The following is a 16,586-nucleotide window of genomic DNA, read 5'->3' on the forward strand; positions in this document are numbered from 1 at the left end:
CTTGATTCTTCTGTCTTTGGGCCTTAGTCTCTCTCTTTCTTTTTATATCCCACAAATGAGTGCAATAATTCTATGCCTGTCCCTCTCCTTCTGACTCATTTCACTCAGCATGATACTCTACATGTTCATTGATTTATAAGGGGATTTCATGACTCCATTTTTTCTAACAGACACATAGTATTCCATTGTGTAGATGTATCATAATATATATAAAATGCTATGGATGTTAAGAATTTATTGGATTATGCACATATATAAAAAGTTAAACTTTATGAGCAATACTTGACCAAAATATCCTTCTATGTTTATAAAAGCATGAAGATTTGAAGTATTTGTAATCTCATTTATTTTCCTAATATCCCCTACCCCCACCCCAAAAATTTTCTAATGCAGTGATATTTACTTTCTTTTACAGGAGGGGTTCAAAATGGGATTAACCCTCGAAGGCACAGTATTTTGTCTTGACCCATTAGACAGCAGGTGCTGATGTCAAGAACAACAGATCCTGATCCCATGTTCAGTTTTCTTTCATATACATATATATCATTCATTATTACTATGTAACAGATATTACACATGTGCCAATATATTTTTGAATAACTTTTTAAACAATTATTTTAGTAAAATTTCTTCAGACATTCAGTCTTGAATTTATTTTAAAAACAGTTGCCTTTATGTTTCTGCCTATATGCTCCTTCCTTTTCCTGTTGTACGTTAATTCATAATTGAAAAACAAGTTATCCAAAATATATCCTTTGGTCTACTTTAAATTAGTTTAGAAAACTTTTGTTCAGTTTTTGGAATAATAGTTTACTATTGAATAATCCAAACTATAAATCAATACTTTCAAAGTTCTGAAGAATTTATCAATGCCAAACTAACATGCTCTATATTCAAACCAGTAAGTATGTTGCCAATGATTATGTCATTTTGTGTAAGTGATTGTTTATGTCTTTGAAAAATATAAATTTGAATATAATACAGACATGTGATTATTATGAGACAAATTAAAATCCAGCTTCCAATGTTTAAACCAAATGCATTTAAAGTGTTAGTAAATAAAAGGTAATAGTGTCATACTCATAATAGAACTTATGAGAGGAAAAAAGGAAGTTTTCTATTTACAGAAACACTCAAAATATGATTGTAATCCAATATTATCCAACACCTTTAATATCATCTGATATGTTTTTCCTTAAAAACTCATTTGGAATATATGCTTTGTGTACTTTATGTACTTGTCTCTTACTCTTATTTACTTTGCCAAATACATTTTTTTCTCAACTGAATTAGAACTATCCTTTTATTTTCTTCTTTGATAAAGATATTTTCTAACCAAAGCTTATTTTATGATGCAACATTAGTTTTGAGATATTAAAATCAAGGCAAGTATTCTGTATACATCAACAATATTATTTAGAAAATTTACTTTGTATTTGACTTGGTGAGGACAGAGTCTCAATTTTCACAAGATCGAGTTGGTCAGTTTAATCCTTAATTAAAATAATCATTAGAATCTTCGAATGTACTGATGAACATTGTCCTTTAAAACTGTTTGTTCCCTATACATTTCCTATACTATTATACAGAAGATTCTAAGTTGTACTCATTATGACAAATATCCATAGTCTAAATTAATTATTTGGTTCATCACATTATAATAAATAAAAATCAAAGATCTGATATTAGATGGCAGTGATGCTCAAAATATGCTTTTCTTTCACTCGTGGCAATTACTCATGGCAATTGTCTTCAAATGCTAAAGGTACGTTTCTCTAGGAAAAGAATCAAATATGCTCATGCAATATTATATTTGTATGTATCTCCACAATAACTTATGGTCTGTATAAGCCTTCTTTGTTTTTTTTTTTTGGTTTTTTGTTTGTTATCTGCTAAGCTGTACCTTAATTAGAGGTTAGTATGTTTCATAAAGAAGACTCTTTATAATTTTGTTTGTCACATAGTATTTTGGAATTTATATAATGAGGATGTTTAGAAGCTATTCCAATGGCTTTTTTTAACAGATAGAATTTGTATTTTTATTGTACTTAAAAAGCTTTATGTAATAGCTATATATTTAGTGGCCATTTACTATCAATGATAATACAATAGATTACTAAGATGGTATTTGCACATTTAAGGTAGTACTTTAAAATTTTTAATGTTAAGAAATTCTGCTACTGGCATGATTAAGTAGTACATAATTAGTCATTAATTATGAACATTTATTTCACCAGTGCATTTTTTGAAAATCTCGTTGAAACTTGTATTTCTATGTAAACAATAATGTTTGATTTTGCCAAGAATAAATGATTTCAAATACATTGAATTGTGTAATTTACTCATTAAATAGTTGTCATTTGGTACAGTCTTTCTTTGTGTTGATGCAGAACTGGCAGTGTTAGGGGTAATAATCCCAGCTCAATCCTCAATTACATATTGTGTTGCTAGAAGGTGCACAACTTGCCTGGAGTCACCTAGGCTCTTGCAGCAAAGCATGTTCATAGTTCTTTGAGCCTGATACATTTTGAAGTTATTACACATAATTAAATTCCCTACCACAAAATGGATCATAGGTAGTGAAAGAGAGAGACAGAGAAAGACATAAGTTAATAAAGCCTATTGGATCTATAAAATTACCTTGGATATATTTTTGTTATTTAAAATGGAAGGAAGAAAGGTCTGCACCTTTCACTTCATTTTATGTAGCCCACACACATTTTAGTTCTTTGAGTAAATATTATTTAGTTGTGAAGCAGTTACAATTGATAGAGCTCATTGTTGGTTTTCTTTTTTTTATTTTTTATAATTTTATTTATTGAATCACCATGAGAGCAGTTATAGAGCTTTTGGGTCTAATTCTCGGTCATACAATGAAACACCCGTATCTTCACCAGTGCCCATTCTCGACCCCCAACAACCCCCGTAATCCCCCATCCCACACTTTCCCCCTATGTGTGGGACAGATGATTTCCACATTATTCTCTCTCTACTTTGATCACATTCAATATTTTGACACCAAACCCACCATTATTATTTGAGATTTTACCCCAACACTGAGAAATGCTGAAAAGGCAATGGTAGACAATTTGTTTTCTATTGCTGGTTATGAATAACATATGATGTCGCGTGGCTGCAGTTGTGGCCGCACAATTTTGAAATTCCAAAATTTTAACACTTAAATCTGGAGGGATTTCTGCCAAAACCTGCTGGGTTTCGAGATTTGCCCCTGAGTCTCTGGGATCATGGCCGTTAAGCAGCTTGATCAGGAGCCAGAAAGGCCGTTCGTGGGTGATGACTTGGGGTCTCACTGGGGTGGGGAGGACAGGACCGGCTCCACCCCCATCCCGTGAGGCCCAAAATGTCTCGCTACTGTGGACCCAAACCTGACTGTCCAATGGCCTCTGGAGGATGACGGCCACCGAGCCACCAGGGGGAAGCAGGGGGAGGGACAACACCCTCTGGGGTGGCCTGATGACAGTAACCTACCGAGTGGTCCAGCCACATTTCTGTCAAAAGCCACTGGGTTTCTAGATTTGTTTCTGAGTCTCTGGGATCATGGCCATTAAGCAACTTGATCAGGAGCCAGAGAGGCCGTTCGTGTGCGATGACTTGGGGTCTCATTGGGACGGGGAGGACAGGACTGGCTCTACTCCATCCCGTGAGACCCAACAAGTTTCGTCACTGCAGGCCCAAGCCTGACTGTCCAGTGGCCTCTGGAGAATGACGGCCACTGAGCTGTTAAGGGGGAGCAGGTGGAGTGACAACAACCTTTCTTCCCTAAGGTGGCCCGGCAACTGTAACCTACTGTGGAATCCAGACACACTTCTGCCAAAAGCCACAGGGTTTCGAGATCTATTTCTGAGTCTCTGGGATCATGGCCATTAAGCAGCTTGATCAGGAGCCAGAGAGGCCATTCGTGGGCGATGACTTGGGGTCTCGTTGTGGTGGGGAGGACAGGACGCCCATCCCATGAGGCCCTGTGTTTCTCGTCACTGCGGGCCCAAACCTGACTGTCCAATGGCCTCTGGAGGAGGGTGGCCACAGGGCCGCCAGGGGGAAACAGATCAAGGCATGAAACCTATTCCCACCTGGGTTGGCCCAGCACCAGTAACCTACTGCAGGGACCAGACGCATTTCTGCCAAAAGCCACGGGGTTTCGAGATTTGTTTCTGAGTCTCTGGGATCATGACCATTAAGCAGTTCAATCCAGGAACCAGAGAGGCCATGCCTCCAATTATATAGCTGAGCCTGAGGTGATTTGTAGGTGTGTTTCCTTTCTTGGTAATCTTTGCCCCAAGTTTTGGGGGTCTGGCCAAAGGCACAGCAGCAATTTGGGGGTATCTGCAAGACTGAAGGCGCTGATGCACTCGCCTCACAGGTACAGATTGACCTGCTGACGGCACCATACCCCGTGTTGGTTTTCTTTAGCCAGAAGTATTCGGTACAATAACTACGTTATGGAAAGATTCCTTTTTTAAACCATGAACCCTTCAATCCTGATAATAATGCAAGTCTAAAAAGAAACTGATAATTCTAAAACCTAATACTTTTTAAAAGGAGAAGCTTTCATAAGTAGTAATAGGATTTGATCTGTGACTAGTTGAGCAACCAGGAAACTGTGAGCCTATTTAAAATACAGTGTTAAGTGTTTAAAGAAACACACTTTTGCAAAACAATGAACATTCATCATTCCATTCAGTACAATGCATTTATTGCTCACTTTGTGTAAATTACATATATGATGTGGTAAGAAAACACCTTCTAAGTAGTTTACAAACAGATATTTAAATTGGAGATGACTTTTACTTAATTGCCATAAAAATAGAAGAAAGTCAGTTACATGAATTAACAAATGAAAACCAATATGTACTATGTGAAGCTAAATCTTCCTCAAGAGCATTTATTTAGTGTAAATTTAGCCACCACACTGGTAATCATTGACAATATTACATATCCAATGTAATACAAGTCAATGGTAGTACTCATCTCTTCAGGTTTCTTATGTATTTTTCAAAATATTTTGACCACACTATGGAAGTTTATTTCCAATGAGATTTATGACAGACTTAATTTCTAAATGCTGACTTTAAAACTAGTTATTTGGGAGTAATGAGCCACAGAGCTGTGCTTAAGGGCTTGCTCCTAGCTCTACATTCAGGGATCTCTCCTGTCGGACTCTAACCACTCTGGCAGGCTCCATATGCATGAGCAGGGGATAGAACTCAGGTCTGCAGGCAAGTATCTTATGCACTGTACTATCTTTCCAGCCCTAAAATTTATTTTTGATGCTTCTACCATTAAAAAACTGGCTTTTGATATTATTTTATCCAGTGTTTCGGTATATGGTTCCAAATTAAAATTCATTCATGAGTTTAGGATTCAGCCCCTGTTAAGTAAAGTAAGTAAAGGCCCTCCCGTTGATCATCGATTTGCTCGAGCAGGCCCAGTAACGTCTCCATTGGAGACTTTGTTGTTACTGTGTCTGGCATATCGAATACGTCACAGGGAGCTTGCCAGGCCCTGCCGTGCGGGCGAGATACTCTCGGTAGCTTGCCGGGCTCTCCAAGAGGGGCGGAGGAATCGAACTCAGGTCGGCCATGTTGGCTGCATGCAAGGCAAACGCCTTACTGTTGTGCTATCGCTCCAGCCCCTATTAGATTACTGGATAATCTTGGATTCAGTTTTGACAACCAAATCTCAGACTACCTAATAGTCACTGTTCACGGGCAGCTAAAACCCTGTTTGCCAAGGGCAGGAGACTGAGACCCTATGTCTTATGCAGGACATACTGATTTGTTTTTTGCTTTTGGAGTCACATTCGATGATGTTCAGTGATTACTCTTGGCAGGAATTACTCTTGTCTGTGCTCGAGGGACCATATGGATTGTCAAGTGTTAAACCCAGGTCGTGTGTGTGCGAGACAAACTCCCAAGCCCTAACTGCTGTACTATTTCTCCAGTCTTCGCAGAAAATACTTTTGTCCTCTACTTCCGGGGTAAGCAGCACAAATTTTTCAAGAGCTCCTCCAAGGTGAAGCTCAAATTTGGCATAAAGCTTAATATGTGCATGCTTTCATGTCTTTATTTCATATTGTTAGTATGCAAATATTACCTTCACTAAAAGTTCCTCCCTAAAAATGTTTCTTTCTGGGATTCAGTGTGATTTTCCTATTTTAGCAAGAAAACCACCCCCTAAAATAATTTGTGGTCTTCATTAACATTTTCCTGTTTTAAACAGAATTTTGTGAAATATTTGTTTAAATAATAGAAAACATTATTTTACCCTCTCGATTAATTTCTCACTCCAGCTTATTTATTCTGGGACATAATACTTTCAGAATCATTCTTAAATATTTTACAGAAGATGACTTACAAAAGAGCCGAGTTTTTAAAAAGTTCATTTAAAATTTTCCTCTTGTTCGTATTTTTTAAAACTTATTTTTTATTTTTAATAAAAATAAATAGCAGAATTTATAATACTGTTAATCATACCTTTAATTAATAAAATAATCACACCCACCACCAGAGTACCCATTTCTTCCATCAGTGTCCCTCCAATTTACCCATTTCCAGGTGAACTCAGTTTTGTAAAAAAAAAAAAAAAAAAAAAAAAAAAACTTTAGTTCTGATGACTTTGACCATTTGCTGTTCTGCTGCTTTCTATGTTTCTTTTTTATTTTATATTTGAGATTTTTTTTTAATTGTGGAGCTGATGACACCTACAAATATAGGTGAATAGTGGTAATCCGGAATCCACAAAAATTGTAAACCAGTACATAATTGTAGCACTGTAGCACTGTCCTCCCATTGTTCATTGGTTTGCTCGAGCAGGCCCAGTAACATCTCCATTGTGAGACTTGTTGTTACTGTTTTTGGCATATCGAATACATGACAGGTAGCTTTCCAGGCTTTGCTGTGTGGGTGGGATACTCTTGGTAGCTTGCTGGGCTCTCTGAGAGAGGCGGAGGAATCGAACCCGGGTTGGCCACATGTAAGGCAAACACCCTACTCGCTGTGCTATTGCTCCAGTCCACCAAATAGTAAAGTAAAAAATATTTTTCATAAACTTCATCATTTTTACAAATACAAAAATGTTTTAATTAATATGAATATTTATGTAAACACCTTTCTCAGAGCTGTGTAAACTCTGTTGCTTGGGTGACACTATGAGTTATTACACATTAACAGATGTTCACAGGCTCTCTGGACTGCTCTCTCTCACAGCCTGCATTTGGTGTTCTCAAATAGATTTCCCACCAGGGACGGCCTTTGCCATGGGTGGATGAAGAAAGAATGAGGGCCACGTCGGTTGGTGATCAGTTGCCATTTATTCCATCTCTCATCTCTCCCAAAGTCTTTCCACAACTCTCACAACTCTCCACAACTCGCTTCCAACTTTCTCCAACTCTCTCCTAGCTCACTCCAACCCTCTCTCTCTAACTCGCTCCACAAAGTCACAACACTCTTTCCATCTCTGGTTTCTCACCAACTCTCTCCCAGCTCTTCAATTCTGCTTTCTAAATCCCCACTGTCCACCTGTAGCCACCACCTCAACCACCTCTTCTCTCACTATGCCTCCAAACCATGCCTCCCGCACCCCCCATCCCCACTGGAAGCACAATCAACATGTTTATCAAGCCTTCCTGACCATCTGTAGCCCACCAGGGCAAAACAGCACTTAAGGTGTGTTTTTCCTCTCTTTAGACAAGTAACTTAATTAACACCTTAATTCTGTCACTGTGCTCCCATTGGTCATCGATTTTCTCGAGCGGGTCCAGTAATGTCTCCATTGTGAGACTTTGTTGTTACTGTGTTTGGCATATCGAATACGCCATGGGGAGCTTACCAGGCTCTACCACGCAGGCAGAATACTCTCAGTAGGTTGGCGGGCTCTTCAAGAGGGGCAGAGGAATGAAACTCGGGTTGGCCAGGTTGGCTGCATACAAGGCAAACGCCCTACCCACTGTTCATCGTTCTAGCCCACCTTAATTCTACTTTCTAATATTTGCCATTCTGTATGGACACAGTAATAGACACATTTAGGCTGTAGGGCAACTCTCCTGGGAACACCTCACCACAGACTCACACTTCAGTGCTCAGTCTGGACTAATCATTTTTAACCCTACCAGGGTATGAATCTAGTTATTACTTTTTGGATCAGGACAGAGTTCATCCATGACCATGCTCTTAACTTATAATTAAGCATTATGGCACTTTGGCCTGTCCTATTTCGATGCCAGGGTAGATCACAGCTTGCCCTCAGTCCATCCAGTCCCTCGTATGGACCTTGTTTTGGGGAACCTAGGAAGTAAGGGCAATGGAGGCTTAAATAGAGAGTGCAGATGTCCAGGAGGTAATATTATCTGGAGTCAATTAAGTCCGAAATTACAAACTTATCTTTTTAACTGTCTCCCTATGTCCATACAAAAAATAATTGCTCTGAAGTAACTAACCATGCAAAGGACATTAAGGAGAACAGAAAAACAATATTTACAAGTCAAAAGAATCTGATCAGGAGGCAAAGGTAATTGACAGGTTGGGGGAACAGTCAACAAACCTAAGCTTCCCGTGGCCAGGAAGGAAGGGCAAACCAATGTTATCCTACACGATAGCACAGCGGTAGGGCGTTTGCCTTGCACGCAGCCAACATGGCCGACCTGAGTTCGATTCCTCCGCCCCTCTCGGAGAGCCCGGCAAACTACCGAGAGTATCTCACCCACATGGCACAGCCTGGCAAGCTCCCCGTGATGTATTCGATATGCCAAACACAGTAACAACAAAATCTCCAATGGAGACGTTACTGGACCCGCTCGAGCAAATCGATGAACAATGGGAGGGCCTTTAGCTTTAGCTTTATTAATGCTCTAAAACCTTTAACGTAATTTTTACCTTTAACATATTAATATTGAATATGTGTCATTATATTTTAAGATTAAATGAAACAGACAAATCCTACAAATGTAAAAGTGAAGAGAGTTAAGGAATATATGAGTGGGAATTTGAACAGTCAAGAGAAGTAAAGTGTGTTTTACCTTAGGAAAGAAAATATTTGCTTTATGTTAGGAGTGGGCTGGAGCAATAGCACAGTGGGTAAGGCGTTTGCCTTGCACACAGCCAACTATGGTCGACTCGAGTTCTATTCCTCCACCCCTCTCAGAAAGTCCGGCAAGCTACCAAGAGTATCTCGCCCGCATAGCAAAGCCTGGCAAGCTACCCGTGAACGTATTCGATATGCCAAACACAGTAACAACAAAGTCTCACAATGGAGACATTACTGGCCTGCTCGAGAAAATCAATGAACAACGGGAGGACAGTGATGTAACAGTTAGGAGATGTAATATTGTGCATACTGTATATGTCATGGTCATGCTCTTCCCGTTATTCATTGATTTGCTCGAGCGGGCCCAGTAACATCTCCATCATGAGACTTGTTACTGTGTTTGGCATATCGAATACATCATGGGTAGCTTGTCAGGCTTTGCCATGAGGGCGAGATACTCTCCATAGCTTGCCGGGCTCTCCAAGAGGGGCAGAAGAATCGAACTCAGGTTGGCCATGTTGGCCGCTTGCAAGGCAAACGCCCTACCCACTGTGCTATCGCTCCAGCCCATACTGCATAAGTGTCTGCACTAATAAGAAAAAGATTGTACTAAAAACCTATTTTTAAAAACTGGTCAAATATGTAATATTCAATATAAATTAAAGTTAATTTATTACTTAGAATATCTACAATCCTTTAAGATAGGAATTGATAAACCTGTCTCAATTAGTCGAGCATAACCATAAGTGCCATGAGTAAATGACTCAGTCAATGCCAAGTGCAGAAGAATTTGTCTTACCTTTCAGAGAAGCTCCTTTAATGCCTTTGCAAGACTGATTTCAAGACTATGAATTCCCTAATACATTGCCCATCTCTAAAGTTCTGTATTGTTCCTTCAGAAATGAAAAGTAATAAAGATGAATGGATTAAGTATTCTTAATGAGTTGTTTATTTATCAAGTTTTTGTGCCATGTGTCTCCATTCTCTTCTGGCTTGTAGAATCATTTGATCTACTATGAATCCTATCGGCTTTCTTTTATATGTAATTTTCCTTTTTTGACCTTGTTATTTTCCATATTCAATCTTTTTCTTTGAATTTTGTCATTCTGAGTAAAGTGTGTTTTGGAGTCTTATTTGAGTATTTTCTCTGTAACCTTTTGTGCCTCTTAGATCTTGGTGCCTGTATTCTTCAACTCTAGGAAATTCTTAACTATGATTTCCTTAACTATTGTTTCTTTGTCAAATTTGCCTGTCTCTTCTTCAGTAACTCTGATAATTCTCATATTATTACACAGTTCTCTGGTGTTTCGTTTATTTCTTTTCAGACTTTTTCCCACCTTCAGTGTTTTTTCTAACCATTTCCTTCCTCTCATCTTTCACCACCTTGACCTTTTTCTTAGTTGCAGTTATTCTGCTACCCAGAGTTTCTACTGGATTTTTATATTGCTATATTCTTCATTTTTTTTTTTTTTTGCTTTTTGGGTCACACCCCGCAATGCACAGGGGTTACTCCTGGCTCTGTGCTCAGGAATTACTCCTGACAGTGCTCAGGAGACATTGAACATTCTTGAAAGAAACATTGTCTTAACATTTTGTATCCTCTTGCATACCAAGTACAATACTTTATTAAATGATTCCTCCACAAGCTTTTTGCTAATTAAACTTAGGCTCTCTGAAAGAAGAAAACCCACCAAGAAAAAGTTAGGAGAGGATAACCACTTATTTTTAATGAAAACTCTATTATTTTAATGTTTCTTACTACAGCGATAATTTAGTAGTAAAAATTTTCAGAGTCTGCTGCGGTGGTGGTGGTGGTGGTGGTGGTGGGGTGTGTGTGTGTGTGTGTGTGTGTGTGTGTGTGTGTGTGTGTGTTGCTAGGAATTGAATATTCTACCACTGAGCTACATCCCTACACCCAGATCATGATAATTATTTTAAAGGTATCTAACAATATCCATAGAGTAAGACTAAAGAAATCTGGCCCAAATGTAGGAGGGAAATTAAATGATTGCTGAGATCTAAGAAAGTACAAAGATTCAAAGAAAAATGAATACTTCAGGGACATTCATTGTCCTTTTGGATTGTCATTTTCAAAGGAAAATGAATACTTAAATACTCTTCATTTAAAGAGTAGAAGCATATATGTTGAGTATATGCATTAACAAATAAGAACTTAAATTGTATCTTTCCTTTACTCCCTGTTTTTATCATAAGAGCTATCACTGACTTTAAAGATTGTTAAGGTAATTTATTTGTCCTTAACTTTTATTGTCCTCCTACTTCAAATGACATTTCACAAGAACATGTTGGGGTTCTTTCCAGTTGACTACTCCCTCCTCTCTGTCTGGCCAGGCAGCTATGTTCCAGTCTGTTCCAAAGGTCACTTATTCCAGTTAAAATAGCTGTCTGGATGGGCTGGAAATCATCCATATATGAGTTCTTTCCTGCAAAGAAAGCAAAGAAAGATGTTTGTTCTTTGCCTACATTAAACAAAAAAAAAGAAAATTTTACGGCTAAATCTAATAGTTATAAGATAAATAAATTAATCTCTGGACTAATTTAAAATTGCTAATATTTTCTGATTTTTTTCATTGTGCTTGGTTATGTACTTTACAAAATCGTAAAAAGATTGTTGTTCCCTATCAGTATTATTAAATAATGAAATAACTTTAAAGCTAAGCATGTGTAATCATTGTTTACAGGAACATGAGAACTGGTCTACAGAACTGAGCTCACCACAGCAGAGGTACAAGAGAGGGAGTGTAGATGGAGTGGGGTGCAGACTGTGCTAATGGTAGAGGGAAGCTGACACTTGTGGTGATTATGGTTGGAATCTTGCATGCATGAAACCCTATCAGGAAGAGTATTGCAGATCAACGTGCCTCAAATTAAGTTGTGTGTTTTGTTTTTGGTTTTTTTTTTTGGGGGGGGGTAAGTTTATATAGAGAGATTTTGGGAAAAGCCAGATAATCTTAAATTCTCACACACATTTGCACTTCATTAAAATTTAAGGTCATATTTAGTTATTCTTGGTAGTTGTTTTAATTGTAGAGTAATGAATATAAGTTATACTAGGAAGTATAAGGAATGAGCGGAGACAGGGAGACAGGTAGTAAAGGTGCAATGATAAATTTTCAGAGATACAAACTAACACACACTTGGCAAGAGAGCTGTGCACAGACATATTTGACCTGACCATTTTTCAAACAAATGAAACATTTGCAGACCAGGGAGTAATAAGTATGATGCAATTATACTACAAACAACTTTCTACAGAGTTATCTCTAATTTCTCCTTGTTCTCTGGTAATGCCCTCAGTTTTCAGCTTTTATTAAGGCAAATGATTTATAAAACTGATGATGATAGTTTCAAGCATAGTGTTCTGGTACCACACCCACTGCCAGAATGTCCTCTTCCCTCCTTCAATGTACCAAGATTCCTTTCTACCCCCACTTGATTTTCATTTCCACTTAAAAGGAATTACTGACCTCTGGTTCCATGACTTCCTGCTGTCAAAGGCAGTTCAGGGAAACTATTACATCTTTAGAATCACTTGAGTTTGAAATTTTTTCAACTATACTTTCTTGAATATTTCATTTAGAGATAACTCAAATTAACTGACAGTGATCAGGTATAGTTCTCAGTACTGAACTACAGAACTGAGAAATTTCACACTTACTACATAGATCATTATAACCCTAGTTTGATATTTGATTTGAGAAAGTCATGTAAAAGGGTTCATAAAGTTCATGAAAATGAGCTATTCCTGGCATTAAAAAAAGAAAGCCATCCAAATAAACCAAAGATTTAAAAATTGTCATAGAAACCACATTGATTCATCTTTTATTTGAACACTGGTTATAAATAAACACTGAATCAGTGTCTTCTAAATAAATAATGGGTTTGACTGACAATCAGAGGTAATAGTTCTGTAAAAGAGGACAACAAAACTGTTCAAACTTTGTGTCTAATATCTGAAAATTTGTATCAGAATTCTGTTTCCCAATGATAAAGTTGGATGCATAGCAAAAACCATGATTCTAATGTTCACTCCTCTACCAAGCATTACTATCCCTATATGCCCTAGAGCAAATTCACATTAGAAAAATGGGCCGAGGCTTCTCTTCAAATGTATAATGATACCTTATACTGTCAGGATAACTATAAGGTTAATGAAACATCTCAAATTGAGAGCCTTTTTTTAGGTAAAAATTAAACTTTAAAAATCCCAGATAAGGGGTGCAGGGTGTCTAAAATAATATGTTGAAATGTCAAAGCAAGTATTCTTTTGCTTTTCTTTTTGGGTTTAGGGACCAAACCCCATTTGCTCAGGGATTGTTCTTGGTTCTACACTTAGGAATCACTCTTGGCGGGGCTCAGGGGATCATATGTGCTGCAAGAGATCCAACCCAGATTAGTGACCTGCAAAGAGAGCATTCTCCCCACTGTACTGGCCCTCACAAAATACAAGTATTATTAAGTATGCTTACATGTGAAACAGAAGGGATAGTAGAGCAAGTATATGTTTACCTTGCATGTGGTCAACCCGGATTCGACTGCTAGCATCCATATGATCCTCTAGCACCTCTGGTAATAACCCCTGGTGATCGCCAGTTGTGACACCCAAAACCAAACCAAACCAAAACCAAAAGGAAACTTATACTTTATCCTCCCAGAGAGATAGTACAGAGGGTGGAGCATTTGCTTTGTATGTGAGCTTGCATTTTGATTCCTGGCATCTGGTCCCCCGTGCACTGCCAGGAGTGCATCATCAGAAGTAGTTCCTGAGTGTAGAGATAGAAGTAACCCCTAAGAATTGTAAGGTGTGACCCTAAACAACAACAACAACAACAAATGTGCTTAGATGAAGAGAATACTTACACTAAGCAGAATATTTGTATTTCTGGATATAATCGAAATTTGCTTGTACTTACTTAGGTTATATGATATCATATGCAGGAATATAAATATTTAAGTATTCCTTGAAATATATCCAGCTTAAACTTGCTTTTAATATATGTTGTTATACTACACTGTGTAGCTTTTGGGGGGTGCTTTTTCTTGTTGCCAAATTTTCATAGAAAAGAATATTCAGAGAACATAAAAATACTACTGTTTCTATTACATTTGCTAAAAGCAGCAATTGCATTTCTGATCAGTTTGCATCTTATCCTAGAGCCTTAATCAGAGTTGAAAACAGGCTCTCCTTGAAAACCACAGGGGTCTCAAGTATTTATTCTGCTCTGTAAATTGATCACATTTCTATAAACTTTAGAAGATAACAAATTTAAAATCTAAAGCAGTACCTCCTTCTTAACATATAGCCCAGTGTTTTTTTATTTTAAAAAGATGCAATCAAGAATATCTTATAAATAAAGTTAAATAGAAAGCTTGTAGACATAAAATTGAGTTAATGCAACCATGGAAAGCACATGAGTCATTTGACCTAGTTAAGTTTATTTAGAACACACAAACACTTGCAAAATTTTGGGATTCTATCAAAAACAGATTGCTTCCCACAGTTCCCCCCCCCCAAAAAAAAATTAGAAGGTCAAAGGAAAATTGGACAAACATGTCCCAAAAATCAGTGCATGAAAATTGTCTAACGACTAACAAAACAAAATAGATACAAAAGTAAAAGGAAAGATCATGTATCATAATTTGTTTTTTTTTGTAAGACAATTCAGCGGTAGCTTATTGAATATAATATTTAATAGCAATTTCCATGTAACATCAGTTATCTTTTTTCTTTAACAAGTATCATGAAAATTGCTACTGTGAATTCATTTTTAGAATGTAAAATGAAACATGTAAGTAAGACATAAAGAACTGAGAAAGTTGTTTTGGAATGTGGTTGCTCTCAGACCCAGCAAGATTATTTTTTAAACCACATTAATTGATCATTGTTCTTCATGAGAATGAACAATTTCAAGCAGAGAGAAACTTGCAGCTCTGTTTCAAAAGGTCAGCTAGTGGTGGTATTTGAGAAGAAACTGAAGTCACATTTTAAGCACTTAAGTCAGAAGTTCTATGCTAAAGGGCTTCTCTGATGAAGTCTTTTTTGTGCTGACTCTAATCTGTTATGGGTGGGTATGGGCTTAAAGAAGAAACAAGTCATTGTCTTTCACTGACCCTTTAATGTGCCTAACTACACATACACATATTCGAAGGGGAACATTTAATTTCTGACTTCATCTTCAGACTATGCTTCCTTTACAATAATGCAGTGATAGGAATCCCTTTTTCTCTCTCCCTCCTTCTGTCTCTGCCTCTTTATACCTACTTTTATCTATATGTAGGTGCACACATTTGTCTTCCTATACATCTGCTTATATACATAGAACTAAAGTGTCTAGAAATGAGATTGTAAACTTCACCTAAGCATATTAGTTACTAAAGTAATTTGGGATAGTCAACAAAAACTTTGAAAATGTTTCAGAAACATATTTATTTTTTCTTTCCTAAAGGCTAAAACATCAAAGGGAAATGGTTTTAATAATGAATATATATTGGCAAAATTATGAATGTTTAAAACTGCCAAAATTTCAAGATAACTGCTACAGATTGGAGTATGTCTGTGTGGCCATAAAGATTGTTAGATGAACAATCCTTTCCATTCAGCACTTTTCAGAGACTTTTTTTTTTTTTTGGTATATGTGAAACCACAAGTGCATCAGTGGGAATTTACTTGTATGAGAAGTACAGTCAAACCACAAATCATGGCAGCCAGATGTCCCAGAATAAAACAGTGATTCTAGATATTATGCCATCTACTTTGGATAAAAATATGGTTTCAAAAACTGCAGATCAGCATTCTATGGAAAGATTATTCACACACTACAGAAATAAGGTTCCAGAGTAGACTGTATTAAAAGGCAATTTCATAGAAAACTTCCTGTATAGTCTAGAATTAATGACAATTGCAAACACCATTAATTACACATAACGTCAGATTTGGGTTTGAATAAAGGTATATCTGTTTTATCTCAATGAAACTAACACAAAATACGAGAAGAATTTTTGCATGAAAGTCACAAAGAGCTTTTATCTCTTGTCTTTCATTTTGAAGCATATGCTCAGTTGTTTTTCTGTTATTTTTCTACTTTGCTGGTTAACTTTTTCATAATGCTTTTGGAGCAATATAAACTAGACCCTAGGCAATGATGTATATAGAAAAAAATTACTCCATTTATTTATAATATTCCAGACAGAATCAAGATTAGGAACAGCCATTATGTGCACTGTTGTGTAGTCAATATTAAAAACATAAAAAGGTAAAACCAGTAAAAGTGAATGAATGCAATATCAATTAATCACAGGAGATATCACATAAGTAATTTGGAAAAAAAATTCCAGTAGAGAAAAATGTGAAAATTACTATATATAATCTGTCTTAAAAGAGATTTTAATAAAGTTGAAGATATCAGATATTATTAGTGGACAACTCAAAATGAATTAATATAAAAATCAGCAGAAAGTCTTGTTGAATTGATTTATTTTGTTGATTCTGTTTAGCAAACCAATCCAAGGCAAGGAGATGTGAA

The 16,586-nt window shown here is 37.0% G+C and overlaps 1 protein-coding gene across 5 annotated transcripts in view; it reads left to right on the forward strand.

Annotated features, from left to right (window-relative positions):
* GULP1 (GULP PTB domain containing engulfment adaptor 1) overlaps positions 1-2,318 on the forward strand; it is a 272,666-nt gene extending 270,348 nt beyond the window's left edge. For all 5 annotated transcript variants that reach the window (XM_056111742.1, XM_056111744.1, XM_056111745.1 and 2 more), the window contains one exon: positions 416-2,318. In XM_056111742.1, the coding sequence (XP_055967717.1) occupies positions 416-487 (72 nt within the window). In that variant the 3' untranslated portion in view covers positions 488-2,318. The remainder of the gene's footprint in view (positions 1-415) is intronic.
* The last annotated feature ends 14,268 nt before the right edge of the window (positions 2,319-16,586 follow it).

The sequence above is a fragment of the Sorex fumeus genome, unplaced genomic scaffold (assembly GCF_029834395.1).
Source record: "Sorex fumeus unplaced genomic scaffold, SorFum_2.1 ptg000014l, whole genome shotgun sequence".
In the NCBI taxonomy this organism is placed as follows: domain Eukaryota; kingdom Metazoa; phylum Chordata; class Mammalia; order Eulipotyphla; family Soricidae; genus Sorex; species Sorex fumeus.